At 31.8% G+C, this 16,405-nt stretch overlaps 1 protein-coding gene across 3 annotated transcripts in view; it reads right to left on the reverse strand.

Moving 5' to 3' along the window:
• The window catches only part of AFF4 (ALF transcription elongation factor 4), a 72,305-nt gene that overhangs the window by 19,974 nt on the left and 35,926 nt on the right, over positions 1-16,405 (reverse strand). For all 3 annotated transcript variants that reach the window (XM_074291013.1, XM_074291014.1, XM_074291015.1), the window contains 6 exons: positions 14,307-15,116; positions 12,740-12,784; positions 11,721-11,807; positions 7,859-7,892; positions 6,235-6,283; positions 1,002-1,056 (listed from right to left, as the gene is read on the reverse strand). In XM_074291013.1, the coding sequence (XP_074147114.1) occupies positions 1,002-1,056; positions 6,235-6,283; positions 7,859-7,892; positions 11,721-11,807; positions 12,740-12,784; positions 14,307-15,116 (1,080 nt within the window). The remainder of the gene's footprint in view (positions 1-1,001; positions 1,057-6,234; positions 6,284-7,858; positions 7,893-11,720; positions 11,808-12,739; positions 12,785-14,306; positions 15,117-16,405) is intronic.

Below are 16,405 nucleotides of genomic sequence, written 5' to 3' on the forward strand. Positions count from 1 at the left end.
ATTCTAAGGGGGGAAAAAAATTAGATGCTCTTACTATACAGGAAACTTTATAAGAGACTAAAATATATTAATAAAGTAAAGGGAAAACCAAATTACCCTAAGCTCTCCTTGTTTGTTTGTTTGGGGAGGGAGGTGATAAGAAGAAAGGAAAAGGAATTCCAGAAGATATTTGTCCAATATTGACAAAGAATAAAAAAGCAGGGAAATGTTCACTACAACCAAGAGAGGCCACTTAATTCTTTCCTGAAAAATTCTCCTAATTCATGCATTCTCACATATTATTTTGAATGTAACGTCAAGAAAACCATATTTCGTTTTAAGACAAGCTATTCTTGTCCAGTTAAGGGACAAGAAACCAAGAATTTCCCTCAGAATGCAAGTTAAAAATTAAAACAAAAAACAAACAAACAAAACAAACAAACAAACAAAACCCGAATCTTTAGTTTGACAATTAAGAATTAACTATTATGAGACAATTAGGTGGCACAGTGGTTAGAGTACCAGCCCTGAAGTCAGGAGAACCTGAGTTCAAATCTGGTCTCATGCACTTAACACTTCCTAGCTGTGTGACCCTGGGCAAGTCACTTAATCCCAATTGCCTCAGCAAAAAAATAATTAAAAAAGAAAAGAATTGACTGCTATAAGCATAGAATATTTCATTTTTGTCTCTCTATCTCCTAGCACAGTTGCCTGTCACATAGCTGGTCAGATGAGGTAATATTTGGGTAAAGTTCTTAACAGAGAGTGATAATAGGAGATAAAAGTCCTCAGCATAGAATGATAACCTTATCCGTCAAAAGTAAGAGCACTACACAGTGCTAGGCATATGGCAGACACTATATAAATGCTTATTTTCTGATCTTGCCACAAAGTGAGTACTTAAAAAATGCTTGTTAACTGATATACAAACATTAAGAATTCTTCTTTATTACCACTTCTACTATAACAATTGACAACCAAACTCTGTCATTTAACTTTTTAATACTGGCAAGATTACCTACCTGCTCTCCATCACTATCTTCGCTGCTGCTAAGTTTTAAATCATCCTTTAACATACTAGAGGGAAAAAAAAAAGAGGTTAGGGTTTTTCAAAATATTTTATAATAGCATGCTAGACATTTAATATCTCCCAATTATACTAGACTTAATCACTGATGAAACCAATGATTTAAGTAAGTCTTATTCTGGCTGGTTTGTTTCACATCTGGAATTAAGAACTAAGAAAGAAGGAATAATTTCAATCATTTTTTATAATCATTAATTTTTTCTACAAGAACTTCTTAATATCAATGAAGTAAAATTGTTAAAAGTATTATACAAAACAATACTCATAAACTCATAAACTTGATATTAGAAGAGACCTTTAAGATTATTTGATCCAATTATACCCACAATTTGCAAGAATCATCCATAATTGCTTACTGGGAGTCTTCCCCAAAACCATTACATATATAGAGAAAAACATCTAGCTATGATTTCTTTCTCCTTCCCCTCAAATCTGGAGGCAGATATGTTCATTTGTAAAAATCACGGTTCAAACTTCTCACCAATCAACATTCTAACTTATCTAACCCATAACAAAGAACATGGGATTTTGTTCCATATTGTAGATGAATTACATATGAAGGTAAGAATCCCTGACTATTTACCCAGGGGTGTATATTCAATAGCTGGTAATTATTCTCCTGAATAGTTCTAAACTTCAATACTTCTCTTTAATATGGGTACTTCCTCTAACCATATGTAATCCACTAAACAGTCCCCCATTCTGTGCAATTTCTTTCCATTTGATAGTACATTATCAAGTACTCATCCTACCCCCCACATACTAGAGATTTCCTTACAGGTCTTATTAACATTTAAAGGGTACCAAAGTAAAGTGCTTTGACTATCCATCTATTATTCCTTATTTCTGCTAAATGACCAGTCCAATTCCTTTTCTGGACACTTATTTCTTGGAAAATACCTTTTATGTTTCTTACAAATCACTGTTGGTAATATATCATAGTAATACCAATGATCTCTCCATTGCAATAATGATTTTTTTGGATACTATGGCATTCTGTGAATTACAGCCAGAAAGCAGCACTGGAGACTGATAGTATTAAAATACAGATGTTTCTAAGAGCAGTATAGAATGACTGAAAACACTGTAAATATAGAGCACATTGTCCATCAGTGCTATATGAGTGTTAGCTATTTTTTTTTTTAGTAATATTTTGTTTTCCCTCAATTATATGCAAACTGTTATTTGTTAATTATAATAATCACTTCATTTCCTGTATGGGTTATTAGAAAGCTATCTTTTGAGTGATTATTTTCCCCAATCCTTTTGACTGTTAGTCTTTCAGTTCTAACAATGTTTTCAAAATTATGCTGTATCCAGCAATGAGTTTTCTTACATGGCACTTGGTTTGATCTAATAGCTCTTAACTTCATTTTCTTACGTCTCATTTCCACTTCCTTACTGAATATAACAGCACACTGAGGAAGTAATACACTTTGTGATTTTTTTCATTTTCAGCTTGTATTGCAAATGAGTCTATAATTATAAAAGACCTATACCTACTGTATCTTTTACATAGCAAAGTTTTCTGGCTAAGGAAGTTTCCTCGGTTTTTGTTTTGTTTTGCCCTCTTTTATTCACAATGTTTTATTATATAAGATCATGCTTCTATAAGAAAGCATGATATTTACTGTTATCAAAACATTTATAAGTTTGGATTCCATTTAGGGTTTTCTTTTCTTTTTTCTTTTAACTTGGCACTGGTATTGACTTTTGCTCTAATTAGTTGATGGTATCACTGCATATAAATGAGTGATTCAGAAAAAACATATTAATAAATCATTTCCTATATGGTAAAATTCAGCCACAATTTCTTTCTTTCTTTTTTTTGGGGGGTGGGGTGGGTGGGTGATGATCACTGTTTACATCGATGTTATTTAACTCTTCCTGGGGGAAAAAAAGGCATTCACTAACTCCAGGCAAAACACTTACAAGTAAGCAGTCTTATAATCCTTTTCTTCTTTCTAAACTAAATTTTCCCATATACTTAGAATAAATGTCTACTTCAACATAGGCTTTGTCACTCACCTCTGTGACCTCAGGGATGACTCTAACCTCCTTGAATTTTTGAAACTGAGGTCAGGAAGAAGTGACATACCTGCACTGCACTCTATTTCATCTTAGATTTCTTGCAGCTAAATATACATGTATACATACTGCTATGATTTAGAATGGTGGTTAGTATCAGTAAAAAAAAAATTTGAGTATGAATTCCTAAAATGAATATATTTAATTATTGATAAACTGGCACCTTCATTGTGAGGAATTTCTTCTAGTATTTTTTCATACCAATGAAATCCCAGATCTAGTCCCTATCCCTATAAATTACATCCATGTGCTATTATACTAAGAATGCATATTATAAAACATATATAAAAGGACATTTAAAAAGGGATGACTAAGTATCAGGAGTAGGGTGAAGCTCCTGTAATAATCAAAGCAAAAAGTGATATGGACCTGAACAAATGGAGCATTTCCCATTTTTTTTTGTCTCACAGCATCTTCAAAACTCAACAATACTATTTATAGGTTGTCTGTCTCAAATGACTACCTATATAGCTTTTCTTGATGTTCAGATTCTTTTCTTTTCTTTTTCTGAGGCAATTGGGGTTAATTAACTTGCCCAGGGTCACACAGCTAGGAAGTGTTAAGTGCCTGAGACCTGATTTGAACTCAGGTCCTCCTGACTTCAGGGCTGGTGCTCTATCCACTGTGCTACCTAGTTACCGATAATAAGATTCTTAAAGAATATTTTTAACATCTAGAATATAAAGTTTTTATGAAATGCCTTCTATTTATTTGTAGCCATTTTTCCCCCTTGACTTCCAGATTTACACTTCCAACTTCCTTTTCAGCTCTACTTTGTTGTTTTTTCCTTCTCACCAGCAATATTTGAAAAATCCTCTATTTTACTGAAATTGCTTCTTATTTCTTTGTAGAGCAACGAAATTTTCCTGGATAAGTTATTCCTGATTGTAGACTTTTGTCTTTGAGAATATCTAATTTCATATTTAACACTCCATTCAGTGAAAGCTGATAAATTTTGAACAATCTAGATTGTGGTTCTTTTTCTGGTTGCTTATATTATTTTTTAAATTTTAGTTTTGGATTTTGGAAATAGCATTCTTGGAAGTTTTCATTCCAGGGTTTCTTTCAGGAAGTAAATAGTGGATTTGATTTTCACATTTGCTAAAATATGTATTCTTGACATATAACAAGGGATTTTTTGGTAACAAAGAATGTCTCCAAGGAGAATCCTTTTATTTAGCTGTAACATTTTTATATTTTCTGGTTTCATTTATAGCAACAATGTTAAAAAAAAAAAAAAAAAAAAAACAGAAATGGTTGGTTATTTGATAAAGATCTAACATTTAGAAAAATAAGGGATAAATTAATGTTTGTAGACCATGCAAAAAAGCCACACAATTTATAGTACTCCCCCCCCCCTCCATTTCCCTGTTCTGCCACTGTCATTGCTGATGTATGTTTCTGTAATATTTCTGCTGTCCAAGGTCCAACACAGCTTAATTAAATATAGAAAACTAGTAGGCTGGCCATGACAACCAATAAAACAAAAGTACTTCCATACTCAAGTGTATGAGGAAAAACGAAAAGATTAGTCAAATATTTAAACTCTTTCAACATTTAAAATTTAAGGGAAGCAAAGATAGCAGAGTGGCCATTGCAGTTGTGAAGAACAGGGTTCCAAAACTAAGGGAATCTCAAATAATTATTTTTATCACCCAAGTAGGCAACCATGAGAACAATTGTCAACTCTTCTCTATCCTTCACCATTCATAATCAATCTACTGTCAAATCTTCTAGATACTACCTCTGATATCTATCCCCTTCTTTCCTCTTATACATTTATGCTGCAAGTTCACATCTTCACAACCTCTCTACTTGGACTATTGCAATAGCTTCTTAACTGGTCTGCATATTTCCTCTTTTCTAGTTTGTCTTCTCACAGCTGCCAAAGTATATTTCTAAAACACAGATATGATCATGTCAGTATCTCCCTAAAATAAAATGCAACTTCCTGTCTTTAGCATTTAAAGCCCTTCATAACATGGATCCACACTATCTTTCCAAAATGATTTCCAATTAATTCCTAAACATATATTTTATGTTCCAATACAACATAACACTTGCTGTTCTTGGTCTTTACATGGCCCGTCCTACTTAAGTGGAATACTTCCTTTTTTACCTCTATCTAAATCTCTCTAGTTGTTTCTATTCTCCCTCATTCACATTTCATTTATGTCTTTGTAAACCTAGCATATAGTATAGTTCCTCAATAAATGTTTACTGAATTGAAGGCTTCATTTACCAGAATTCTCATTTTGTAATGGTTTCTGTTCCTGGGATTATATTTCAATAAACAGTCAATGGGAAAATAATTCTTTTATTATGATTACTTACACTTCTATTCACACCTCTTTGGTAAATCTAATCTCAGTTCAGAGCCTTATTCATCACAGTACTTCCTTGATGGCTAGTTTTGAACATAAAAATGAGACAAATTGTCTGAATGACTTTCTTCTTAGTATACTATATTGCTTTGAGTTCCAAGAGAGCTTTAAGAAAATTTCATGACTTCTTCATCCAAGTTCCCTAAACATTTGGTATAGATCATGTTATATAATTATATTCAGTATCAATTTTCTCCATGCCTGTATATCAAATGCTTAATATATATATGTATATATTTATATACATATATATATATATACAGCATGTTATGCATATGATAGAACTCAAAGCTCTTCATACATGAAAATGATTAAAAAGGACTTATGATAAATACAAATATTATTATGAGCTGTTCTTCTGCAGCAATGTTGAGTTACACTGATTTATAGTCTCTCCTGTCTGAATCAGGTTCAATAAATGATCAATAGAACACATTTTTATTCAGTCTCCCTCTCTCTTTCTCTGTTGTATATAAAAACATCATCAGTTGACTCATAGATCTTATAGGCATTGATCATACTTTAAAGGACATTTTAATACTTACTATACAACCACAAATAAAATTAAGAAAAAGTATTTCAAATCTAAAAAGATAACATTTCTAAAATTTTGTCCTAAATTCTCTAACTATATAGATTAATAAGCTCTAAATAAAGGAACTCTAAAAACTAAAAGTAATTATGAAATTAACTTACGATTTGGACTGATGCCCATTTGAAGTTTTAGATGAAGGATTGTATCTTTCTAGAATAAAGAAATGGGTCAAATGAGTAACTGACAGTTTGAGAAACAATCAAACTGTAGTAACATTTAATGAGATAAACTGAGAGGATTTAAATGGTAATACAGCTGACTCGAGACAACCTCAGTTTTCTTAGACCACCCTGTCTGTTGTGCTATATCATTGAATAGCAAAAGTAACAGAAAAAGATCCTTTTTGACTGGCATAATATCACTAACTTTCAATATCAAGAAAAGCATCCTTAACTATGAATATAACATGAGATTAGTTTGCAATGTTTAACTGGAAAGTTTAAAATGAGTACTGAAGATGTAAGAATTAAGCCTGAATCAGTGTTATAGTTATGTAATTCCATGCCTGAAAATACAACCCCAAAGTAATCATTAATTGTACTTAATGGAATAGTTATTGCTCATGGTATCAGACCACAATGGAATTCACTTAGCAAAAACCTAGTCATTCACACCAATTCCATGTTTTGCCCTTGTGAGGGTTAATCCTAAACAAAAAGATCAATATCTGGAAGGTAGTTCATTTTAGGGAGCTCACTATACATAGAATGAGAGCACCCCAGTTCAAGACCCTGTTTCTCTAATTACAAGCTCTATGAATATGGGCAAGTCTCTTCTGTACTGTGGTCTTCAGTATTCTCATTTGTCAAAATAAGAAGGATCAAATTAAATGGCTGAGATTCCTTTCAACTCTGACATTTTGTGATCTAAAATCTTTACTCACTGATAGTATCCTCAGCTACAAATCTTTTATATATTTTGCTTAACAAATGCAATTGCCATGCAATGGTTTTTAGGTCCACCTAAAGATCTTGGTCTGAGTGTAAATAAATCTCTTTTTCCTCAACAATAAGTAAAAATCTAATGTTGGTAGTGGCAATTGCTAGTGTAATTTAGAATCCTAAGAATAGTTTTGAAATTTGGGCAGATACAGGAAAAGGCTGGGAAAAAGCCTAAGGTGGAAGCAGGAAAAAGGGTACTAGAAACTTCTGGGAATTTTCCAGCAAAGGTTTATGTTGTTTTCATAGTTAGGAAAAGATGATTAGAGATACACAAAATCCACTTAGTATTTTCTGTTAAGCATAGCTTGGAAATCTTTCATTTTCATTTATGGGTCAGAAATTTATTTTAACATGATGAATATGTTAATTGAGGTCAACAGTGACCTAAGAAACTTAGCTTTGTAAGTAAAAATAAGTATTCCAAATATCTTACTATAAAGCAACTCATCAACTAAAAGGCAAAAAACAAAATAGGTATATCTTAAAGGGTACTTGATTTTACAAAGGAAACTAACTAGACAGCTTATTCAAGGAGTAACTTTCTAGGTACAAACTCATTCTTGATTCCTCCATGCCATCCCCATATCTTTCATACTACTCTAACTCCCTTATAATTTAACTTGCATTATATTTTTTCTGTATATATGTTTAACACTCTTACAAGATTAAAATATTATTATATTAGGGGAAGGCTTAGCTAGGTCTTATGTGTCACCAACTCCAAGCACAAAATACACACTTGTTCTCTGTTTAATTTGAGAACCAAAGTATCAGAAATACTTACTCTGTTCTCCAGGGCCAAAATTGGACTGAGATTCCTAAAAATACAAAAAGAAAATTATATTTCAGTGATCTCAAAAGAAAACTGAAATATTCATTTGAGAAGATGACTTCAAATCAAACTGCCTTGTTCCAAATAATTTATCTTGGAGTACTATTATGTTTTTTATAGTTATATAATAAGGTAAAAAAATTTAATCACTTATAATTTAATATTCTGTTCACCCAGCTATTACAGACTATTAGCCAATAATGAACTTTTCCTTTGCCATTCTGAATCATTTAAATGTGCTCTTCTTTCTTTACTAGTCACTAACATTCCATATTATAATGTTGCTCCTGTCCAATGAAAAAAATGGTTTCCTTACACTAATATACTCAAAACATATTTTCTTAATTAAAACCATTACAGCAAAATATATTGGTCTAAATATTTATAGAATTCACAGAAGTTTGACTGTTGTCACCAAAAATAATTTAACATGGTGTTTTGCAACACTGTGTCTCCCACCATCAAGAATATCTCCATAGCTTTTAGTGTAAAGGGTTCCCTCCAAATCCCTGTATTTCCATAAACCCAGCTCCATATAACATCATTTGAGGGATGAGGAAATAGAAAAAGATCTTTTAGGTATACTTATGATTAAAGAGTAACACAGATGAAACAGCAATTGAAACTAAGAAGCAGCAGTTAGAATAGCAGTAAGAAAAATACAAGTAGTATCTTGGAATTCAAGAGAAGAGAGAGTATTCAGGAGGAAAGGCTACTCAATGAGTTTTAAAGCTGCAAAAAAGGACAAGAAGAATGAGGAATTAGAAAATACCATTAGCCCTGATTTGACTGGGATTGAAGAGATCATTTTTCACTTTAGAGAGAATAACTTCAGTAGGATGGTGGAATTGGGTGCCAAACTAATGGATTGAAACGTGAAATATAGTTAGGAAGTGAATTTTTTAGATATAAGAAGCTTTTGTGTTCTAAGATTTTGTTTTTGAAAGTAGAAGTAGGAAATGATAAATTAAACAGATGATAAAATTAAAAAACAAACAAACAAACAAAAACAACTTCTGGAACAGATTGCTAAAATCTGCCAATATTCTATTTAAATTGATATATAAAAACTCCATTTTACATCAATAATTATTAATGACATTAGTACAAAGTACTGTTCTCTGAGGTGCTGTGGTTTGAAATTTCTTTTTAAAGTCTGGCTTTTTTCTATTTTTAAAAACTAATTAGTTTTTGTCCTCTTGATAGAATTTGCTAATAAGTTCAATACTAGTCATACAAGCTGTTTCTTCTGTAACAGTTAATTTGCAGTATTAGTCTTGGAAGTCTTGGATCTTCAGGTCATCTAGTCCAATTCCTTTATTTTACAGATGACAATATCATGGTCTAAAAAAGTTAAGTGATTTGCTCAAAGTGGCAAGTTATTTGGGTTGTTTTTAAATTTTGTTCTAATTTTATATTTTGTAGATATTCATCTATGTCACTTAGATTTCCAGTAATAGCCTATACTTTTATTCTCCAATTACTATAATTGCTCTTTTCTCATTAATTTGTTCTTTTGATTAATTTACATTTAATCAATTTATATATTTTCAAAAACTCAATTTTTACTTTATTATTTCAATTAAAAAAATCAAATCTATGGTTGTTTTGATTTTTGAAGTTGATTTCTTTTTAGCCTAATTTTTTTTTTGTTTAAAGCTTTTTATTTTCAAAACATATGCATAATTTTCAACATTCACTCTTGCAAAATCTTGTGTTCCAAAAAAATTTTTCCCTCCCTTCCCCCAAATCCTCTTTTCCAGAGATCAAGTAATCCAATATGTTAAACATATTCAATTTTCCCACACTTATTTCCACAATTATCATGCTACGCAAGAAAAATCAGATCAAAAAGGAAAAAAATGAAAATACTATGTTGTGATCCACACTCAGTCCCCACAGTCCTTTCTCTGGGTACAGATGACTCTCTTCACCAGAAGACCAGTGGAACTTAGCCCAATTTAGTATTCTCTTTCATTAATATAAATGTACAAAAATATAAATCTGACTACTTTAACCACATGTCAAAAATGTTATAGTATTGCCTTCGTTATCTGTGATATAATTTTAAAATTTTTCTCAAGTGGTCATTGCTCTCAATTTTTGGCAAGTATTTAAAATTTTTTAAATTGTCTTTTGTTTTTAAATTAACTTATTTTCCCTAATATTTTTCTCCACCCTTCAGAAATCTGTCCCTTTAAAAAGAAAAAAGTTCAGTATAACTAACCAATACATCAACCTAGCTTACAAGTATATGCATTTTCACAACCCTTTAATATCCTATTTCTATAAAAGAAATAAAAAATTTCTAAATTAATTAATTTCTAAAAAAGAAATTAAGAAACAAGAATATATTTTATTTCTCTTCTTTGGGGGCAAGTTTGGATATTATAAATACATAGTATATATTTTCAATTTATTTTTGTTCTTTCAGTTGTAAATCTCATGCATACTCTATTTTGCTAGTTCTATTTGATACAGTAACAAAAAATTCTTTATAGGCATACATCTTTTGTTCATATTCCCAAGTTAACCAGCATTTACTAAGTATCTACTATGTTTTGTTTTTTGGGATTGTTTTTGCTGAAGCTCAATTCTAGGAGGCTTTTTTTCTTCCGTATTTTCTCTCATCACTAAGCAGTATTTTTCAAATGATTTTTAAAGCTATATGTGTAAAGTCCTAAATCTCTCTCCTGAGCTTGAATCTTGAATTTCTAACTGCATATTGGGCACCCCTTTAAAGTCTCAAAACTCGACCCGTCAAAAATTAAAATCATTTCACCATACTTTGCCTTTCCACTTCTCCCTTTTAAAATGTCTCTCCTGTAGAGGGCACTATTCCTTTCCAAGTCTGTAAACTCATTGCAATTTATCCTATTTCCTCTCCCTTAACTCTTCCCATAGTGGCACTAGGTGGCTCGGTGGGTAGAGCTCTAGGCCTGGAAGATTTGAGTTCAAATTTAACCTCATAAGCTATCTGTGACGTTGAGAAAGTAACTTAATCTCTATCTTCTTCAGTTTTCTCAAATATACAATGTGAATCTAGTATGGACTGTTGTAAGGATCAAATGAAATAATAAGGTACTGAGCATAGTGCCTGGAACAAGGAAGGGGATTAATAAATATTCCCTTCTCTCTACAACCCACTGTTGCCCTGTTTCTAATTATAGCTGCTAAAATAATCTTAAAATACTGTTTGGATCCATGTTACTTTCCTGCTCAAAAATCTTCAGTAGCTCTAGCTTCTTTCTTCCTCTAGGGCAAAATACAAATTCCTCAGCATGGCACATAAAGCTCTGTCCAAGGCCTTGGTCTAACCCAAAATCTTACCTTCATTTCCCACCATTCCTGTAGTTTGTGCTCAGCAAAACAAATGAATTTGAATGGCAAGACACATTTCAGAAAAGTTGATATGTGATATGGAATTTTGTATATGTTTTATTTCTAATTCCTTGAATGGTCCCAAACATTAAATTATCCTAAATACACAGCTCTCTAAAGAAATGTATTTGGGATAAAAAAAAAAAATGGCAATGTTATTAGCAGCACAGGAAAAATGCTTGATTTTTAGAACTTTCAATTTCAGTAAAGGGCAAAAAAATGGAATAGATAAAAGTGAAGACAAAGAAAAGAAATAGAATTGTGTTCTATAAAAAGCAATTATTAAGAAAACTAAGCATGCAGGAGTCATTAATAACAACTTATGAGTCCAAAATTCATTTTTGGAAATGAGTGTCACATTTGTACATCTTCATAACTTTACAAAAGTCATTAAGAAATTATTTATAGCATGAAAGTAATTTTGTTTACTCACTTTAGTTGGAAAAGGAAATTTAGAAGGCTCTGTTTTGCATGGTGTATGAATTGCAGTTAAGGGGGGTGGCCATGAATGGGTCATCTCCTAAAATGAATTATTATAATTAATTTACATCAATTCAAATATTAAAAAAGCCAACCACACCAAAAGCAGTATTTTTATTTGTCATAACTTTTTCTATAATTGTTGTGTGTACTTGCATAAGCCCAAACTAGAAACTACATCTAGTTATCCAACAAATATCTCTTTATTAATGTGCAAAACATATTATTACAAAAATGAACAGTAATAAAGTCTACAACCTTATATCTATAGCCTAGTTCAAGAGGTCAAGCAAATAAAGATTTTAAATGAGACTAATGTTTATATGGAAGTCCAAGGTCAAATGAGTGGTATAGGCAAAAAGTCCTCCTCACTGTGGACTAATCAAGAAAGACTTTACTTGCTAATTAATAAAAGAAGTCAAGTAATGAGGCAACTAGGTGGTGCCATGGATAAAGCACCAGCCCTGAAGTCAGAAGGACCTGAGTTCAAGTCTGGCCTCAGACACTTAACACTTCCTAGCTCTGTGACTCTGGGCAAGTCAATCCCAATTGCCTCAGGAGAAAAAAAAAGGAAGCTAAGTAACAACTAAATTCTCTTTCTAGTGCTCACAGCCCAGGAATGTAATTCCTGGCCATGAATTTATTTTGATTAGATTTTAATGCTATTCTCAAACTAAATGATTAGCAAACTTCATTAGGACCAGATCTACATCTCAAAAACATTGTTTGCTGTACCTGTCAAGTGACAATTTGTGTTTATTCCTGCTCTCAAAACTGTCAATTTGAAGGTTTCTTTAGAAAAATGTAAAGTTTCCACTTATTGTTAGGAGTAAAGTACTCCTAACTGTGTAATTAAAACAAACCATCTGATGGAGAACAAAGATGTCAAGTTTGACAAAAATCTATTACTGTAATTGATTTTAGCCAAAATCATAAATAATTTTCATAAGCCAAAATAATCAGATGACTTACTTTAAGAATTTCATCCACACAGCTTACATCACCAGATGCAGATGCCTAAAAAAAAAGGAAGATTGCTGATGATTTTTCATGTCAACATATTAAATAATATTAAACAAGTGAGGAAAAGAACAAGACAAAAACACACTCAAATAAAACACCATTTAACATTTTCATCTTGAGGAAAATACTTTTTTGGATAACATAAGCCTTAGCTACCACAATGTACAGCATAAGCAAAATAAGCTCCAAAAGTAAAGTTCATCTTGATGTAAAAAGGCACATTTAAAAAAAACCCAACCATACAGAATGAAATAAAGTACTTTTTGGATCTATGGTTTTAGGGAAAATTTGTAACTAACAAGAGATATAGATTACAAAAGCAAAATAATTTTAATCTTTGCAAATTTTAATGTCATTACATATAAATTAACAAACATTATTTTAGAGGAGAACAGTAAAAATGGCAGTTGAAAAATAAATGGTTATCAACCAGGAAAGAGATCACTAAAATTATAAATGGAGCTTTACTTTTAAAGTAGTATTTAATGAACAAACAAAACCTGCTCTTTTTTGTTTTAAGATCACTTTCAGTTCTGAATACCTCCCTTTGAATTCCTTTTACCCAGAGAAACACCTCTTTGCAAATGAAGTGAAAATATTATTTAGAAAAACTAATCAACAAAGCAAGTGAATCTGATAATGAAGTATGTTCCAAAAGCCTTTTCTGAGGAAACCTAATATATGCAATGTTGTATACTCATAGTAACCCACCTCTTTATTAAAGAGAAGGCATATTCTTTCATCTCTTTTGATCTTAATCTTTACAATTACTTAATAAATAGTTGTTACAAATTTAATTAATTTTTATACTTTAAATTTCTGGGTACTAAAACTTTCCTGAAAACCTAAAAATTGACCATTTTATTAATAATATGGTTCATCCCTGTAACAACTCTGAAGAATATTTAGAAACTGTCATTACTATACAAACAACTTCCAATTTAAAATGTCTCCTTTATCAGATTGCTTGTTTTCTTGGGTTGGTGGGAGGGGAAGAGAAAGGGAGAAAAATTTGGAACACAAGATTTTGCAAAGATGAATGTTGAAAACTATCTTTGCATGTATTTGGAAAAAATATAAGAAAAATTTTGTTAAAAAAAAGGTTTTATATGTGTCTTAAAATAGTTTTGAGGTATGTAGTGAGAACTCTGATATTTATTTTTAAAATATATAAATCTAGCATATAAATGAGAACAGGTACAAATATAATATTCTACATAATTCAAAAGGGAAAAAAAGCCTGTTATTAATGAATCATGGTTACCATTTCATCTTAGTTTTCCAGCTAGACAGGGCTATTTCCTATAGAATTCAACAAAATGCAACACTTCTTGCTGCCAAAAACCCAAATAGCTAGTTTAGGATCAGTTGTATTCCCAAAAAGAGTAGCTAAACTTTTTGCATAAGATCCCTTTACCTCAACTCAAAAACGAAAGGTATGGACCTTCCAGTTCTAAAAATATACTTCTATCATCTACCTTAAATCAAATTTATTTTAAGTAAATAATAAACTTACATCTAATGGTTGAGAAGGTATTTTCAGTTTGGTAAGATGTGCTTTACTACTAGGCTTCAGCTCACTCATGTTGTTGTTATGAGATTGGCTGCTGTAGTGCTCAGAGGTTAGCTTTGGTTCCATGGACTCTTGTCCATCCATGGGTCTTACATAGGCAGTAGGTTTCTGTAACATTGAATTTGACTTTGACATTAATGAAGGTGGAAAAGACTGGCTGGAGTGCTGCCCACTTGAAAATGAAGGAACACGAGAAGGTGAGTCCCAAGTTGCATCTGGGTCCCGCGGTGATTTGGAACGCTGCTCCTTGCTGTGATGATCATTCCCATGAGCTCTGGAATGACTAGAGCTTAATGAAGAAACAGCAGGTGGTTTTCCAGGACTGGAAGAACGAGATTTGGAGTGTTCTGTTCCGTGCTGGCTTTTTTTACGGCTACCACCACCACTACTACTGTATGATTCACGATCATGCCTCTGACCAACACCACTAGTGCTGTTACTGCCACTTCCACTGGTCCGTTGGCTAGTGTGACCACTCTGTAAACCTGAAGACCGTTTCTGTGACTGTGAAGAAGTGCTAGGTGCTGGTCCTACAGGTGTCCATTTGCTGCTCTGATGAGAGCTACCATGTCTATGTTCACTAAAGAAACTTGGATTTGGTTTTTCATCTGCTGTTGATGGTATAGTAGGTTTGGGGATTGCAACAAGCTTTTGAAGAGATCTGTCTCCTATAAAATCCTTCATTTCGTAGGAGTCATCGTAGTTTCCAAGCATGCTCTGAATACGACTAGATAATTTGTCTTCTTTGCTAGTCTATACAAAGAATAAAATGACATGAAATTATAATAAAGTGTATAATTAAAATTATTTTCCAACTAAACAGAAAAAATTTTGAAAAATTTTAAACCTGATTAATCTAACTTTGACAAAAGCCAGGCTATAAAAGCAAACCCCAATTCCATTACATAAAGAAAAATTCACTCTTCTAAGAATATACTTTTACATTCAAATATTTTATGTCACTAAGACTTTAAAAGCTCTAAAATTTAATAGAAAGGAAGATTAGAAGAGGATAAAAATAATTTCAGTGATAAGAATTTTTTTTTTGCTGGGGCTAGAAAACCTTGGTGGTTAAAGAGGTAGTTTTAGTGGCAGCAAGCAGTTTGGAAAATTAATGAAAATACCATATGATATTTTCAAACATAAGCTAGCTTCGTCTCTTCCTTTAATCATTTGCTGGCAAACTAGTTGGGGGAAAAATGTGTATTAGGGAGCCAGAAACATCAAACTTTAATATTCCCTAACTTATCAAAGCTGTAGGCCAATCAAATAGCCCATGCTTATATTCCAATACCTTAGGAAAATATTTCCAATAATGTTCCTTAATATCCAATATTCTAGTTCAAGTTAAAACGAATATTTTCCCAATTCAACAAAGCTTCAGGTTAGTCAGTTGGTCAATGTTCATATTCTGAATGCCAATGAAAAGAGCCCTAAGAATGTCATGTTCCCTGATACCCCAATTATGACTATAATTATGAATAAAATTTAGTGGTATCAATCTATATTTCTTATTCAAACCCTGCAATAGTAACAGTTACCTTAAAAAACTACAAATTTAAGAAAATATAAAGATAATTTGAAATATTAATTCTGGTCATCCTAAGTTTAATTTTAAAATGCAGTAAAGTTTTAGTATCAATAATGTATGAATGTACTTACGGTAACAAAACAAAAACAAAAGGGAATTGGTCAGTCTAATACATTTGTATCTCTGATATACTTCATAGAAAGTTTAATTTTTTTTAATTTACTGTCCAAACAGAATTAACACTATCTCACCACCAAAAGGAACACAAAGTACTGACACTCATCAATAATGATTTCAGAATTTTTTAAAAAATAATTACCATTAAGTAACATTTGAGAGAAACAAATGCATATCTCTTTAAACTGTTTGTTTGATAAATTGCTGTCTTAGACCTTTTCATTTTAGTTTAATACTTTAAAAAATTTTATTCTCCTGCCTTTTCCTCTCCCTGGCCCTTGCCCACATACATCATTTTGTGGGGAAAAAATTTTATTTATGCAATATAAATGGT

This window comes from Sminthopsis crassicaudata, chromosome 2 (assembly GCF_048593235.1).
Source record: "Sminthopsis crassicaudata isolate SCR6 chromosome 2, ASM4859323v1, whole genome shotgun sequence".
Classification (NCBI taxonomy): domain Eukaryota; kingdom Metazoa; phylum Chordata; class Mammalia; order Dasyuromorphia; family Dasyuridae; genus Sminthopsis; species Sminthopsis crassicaudata.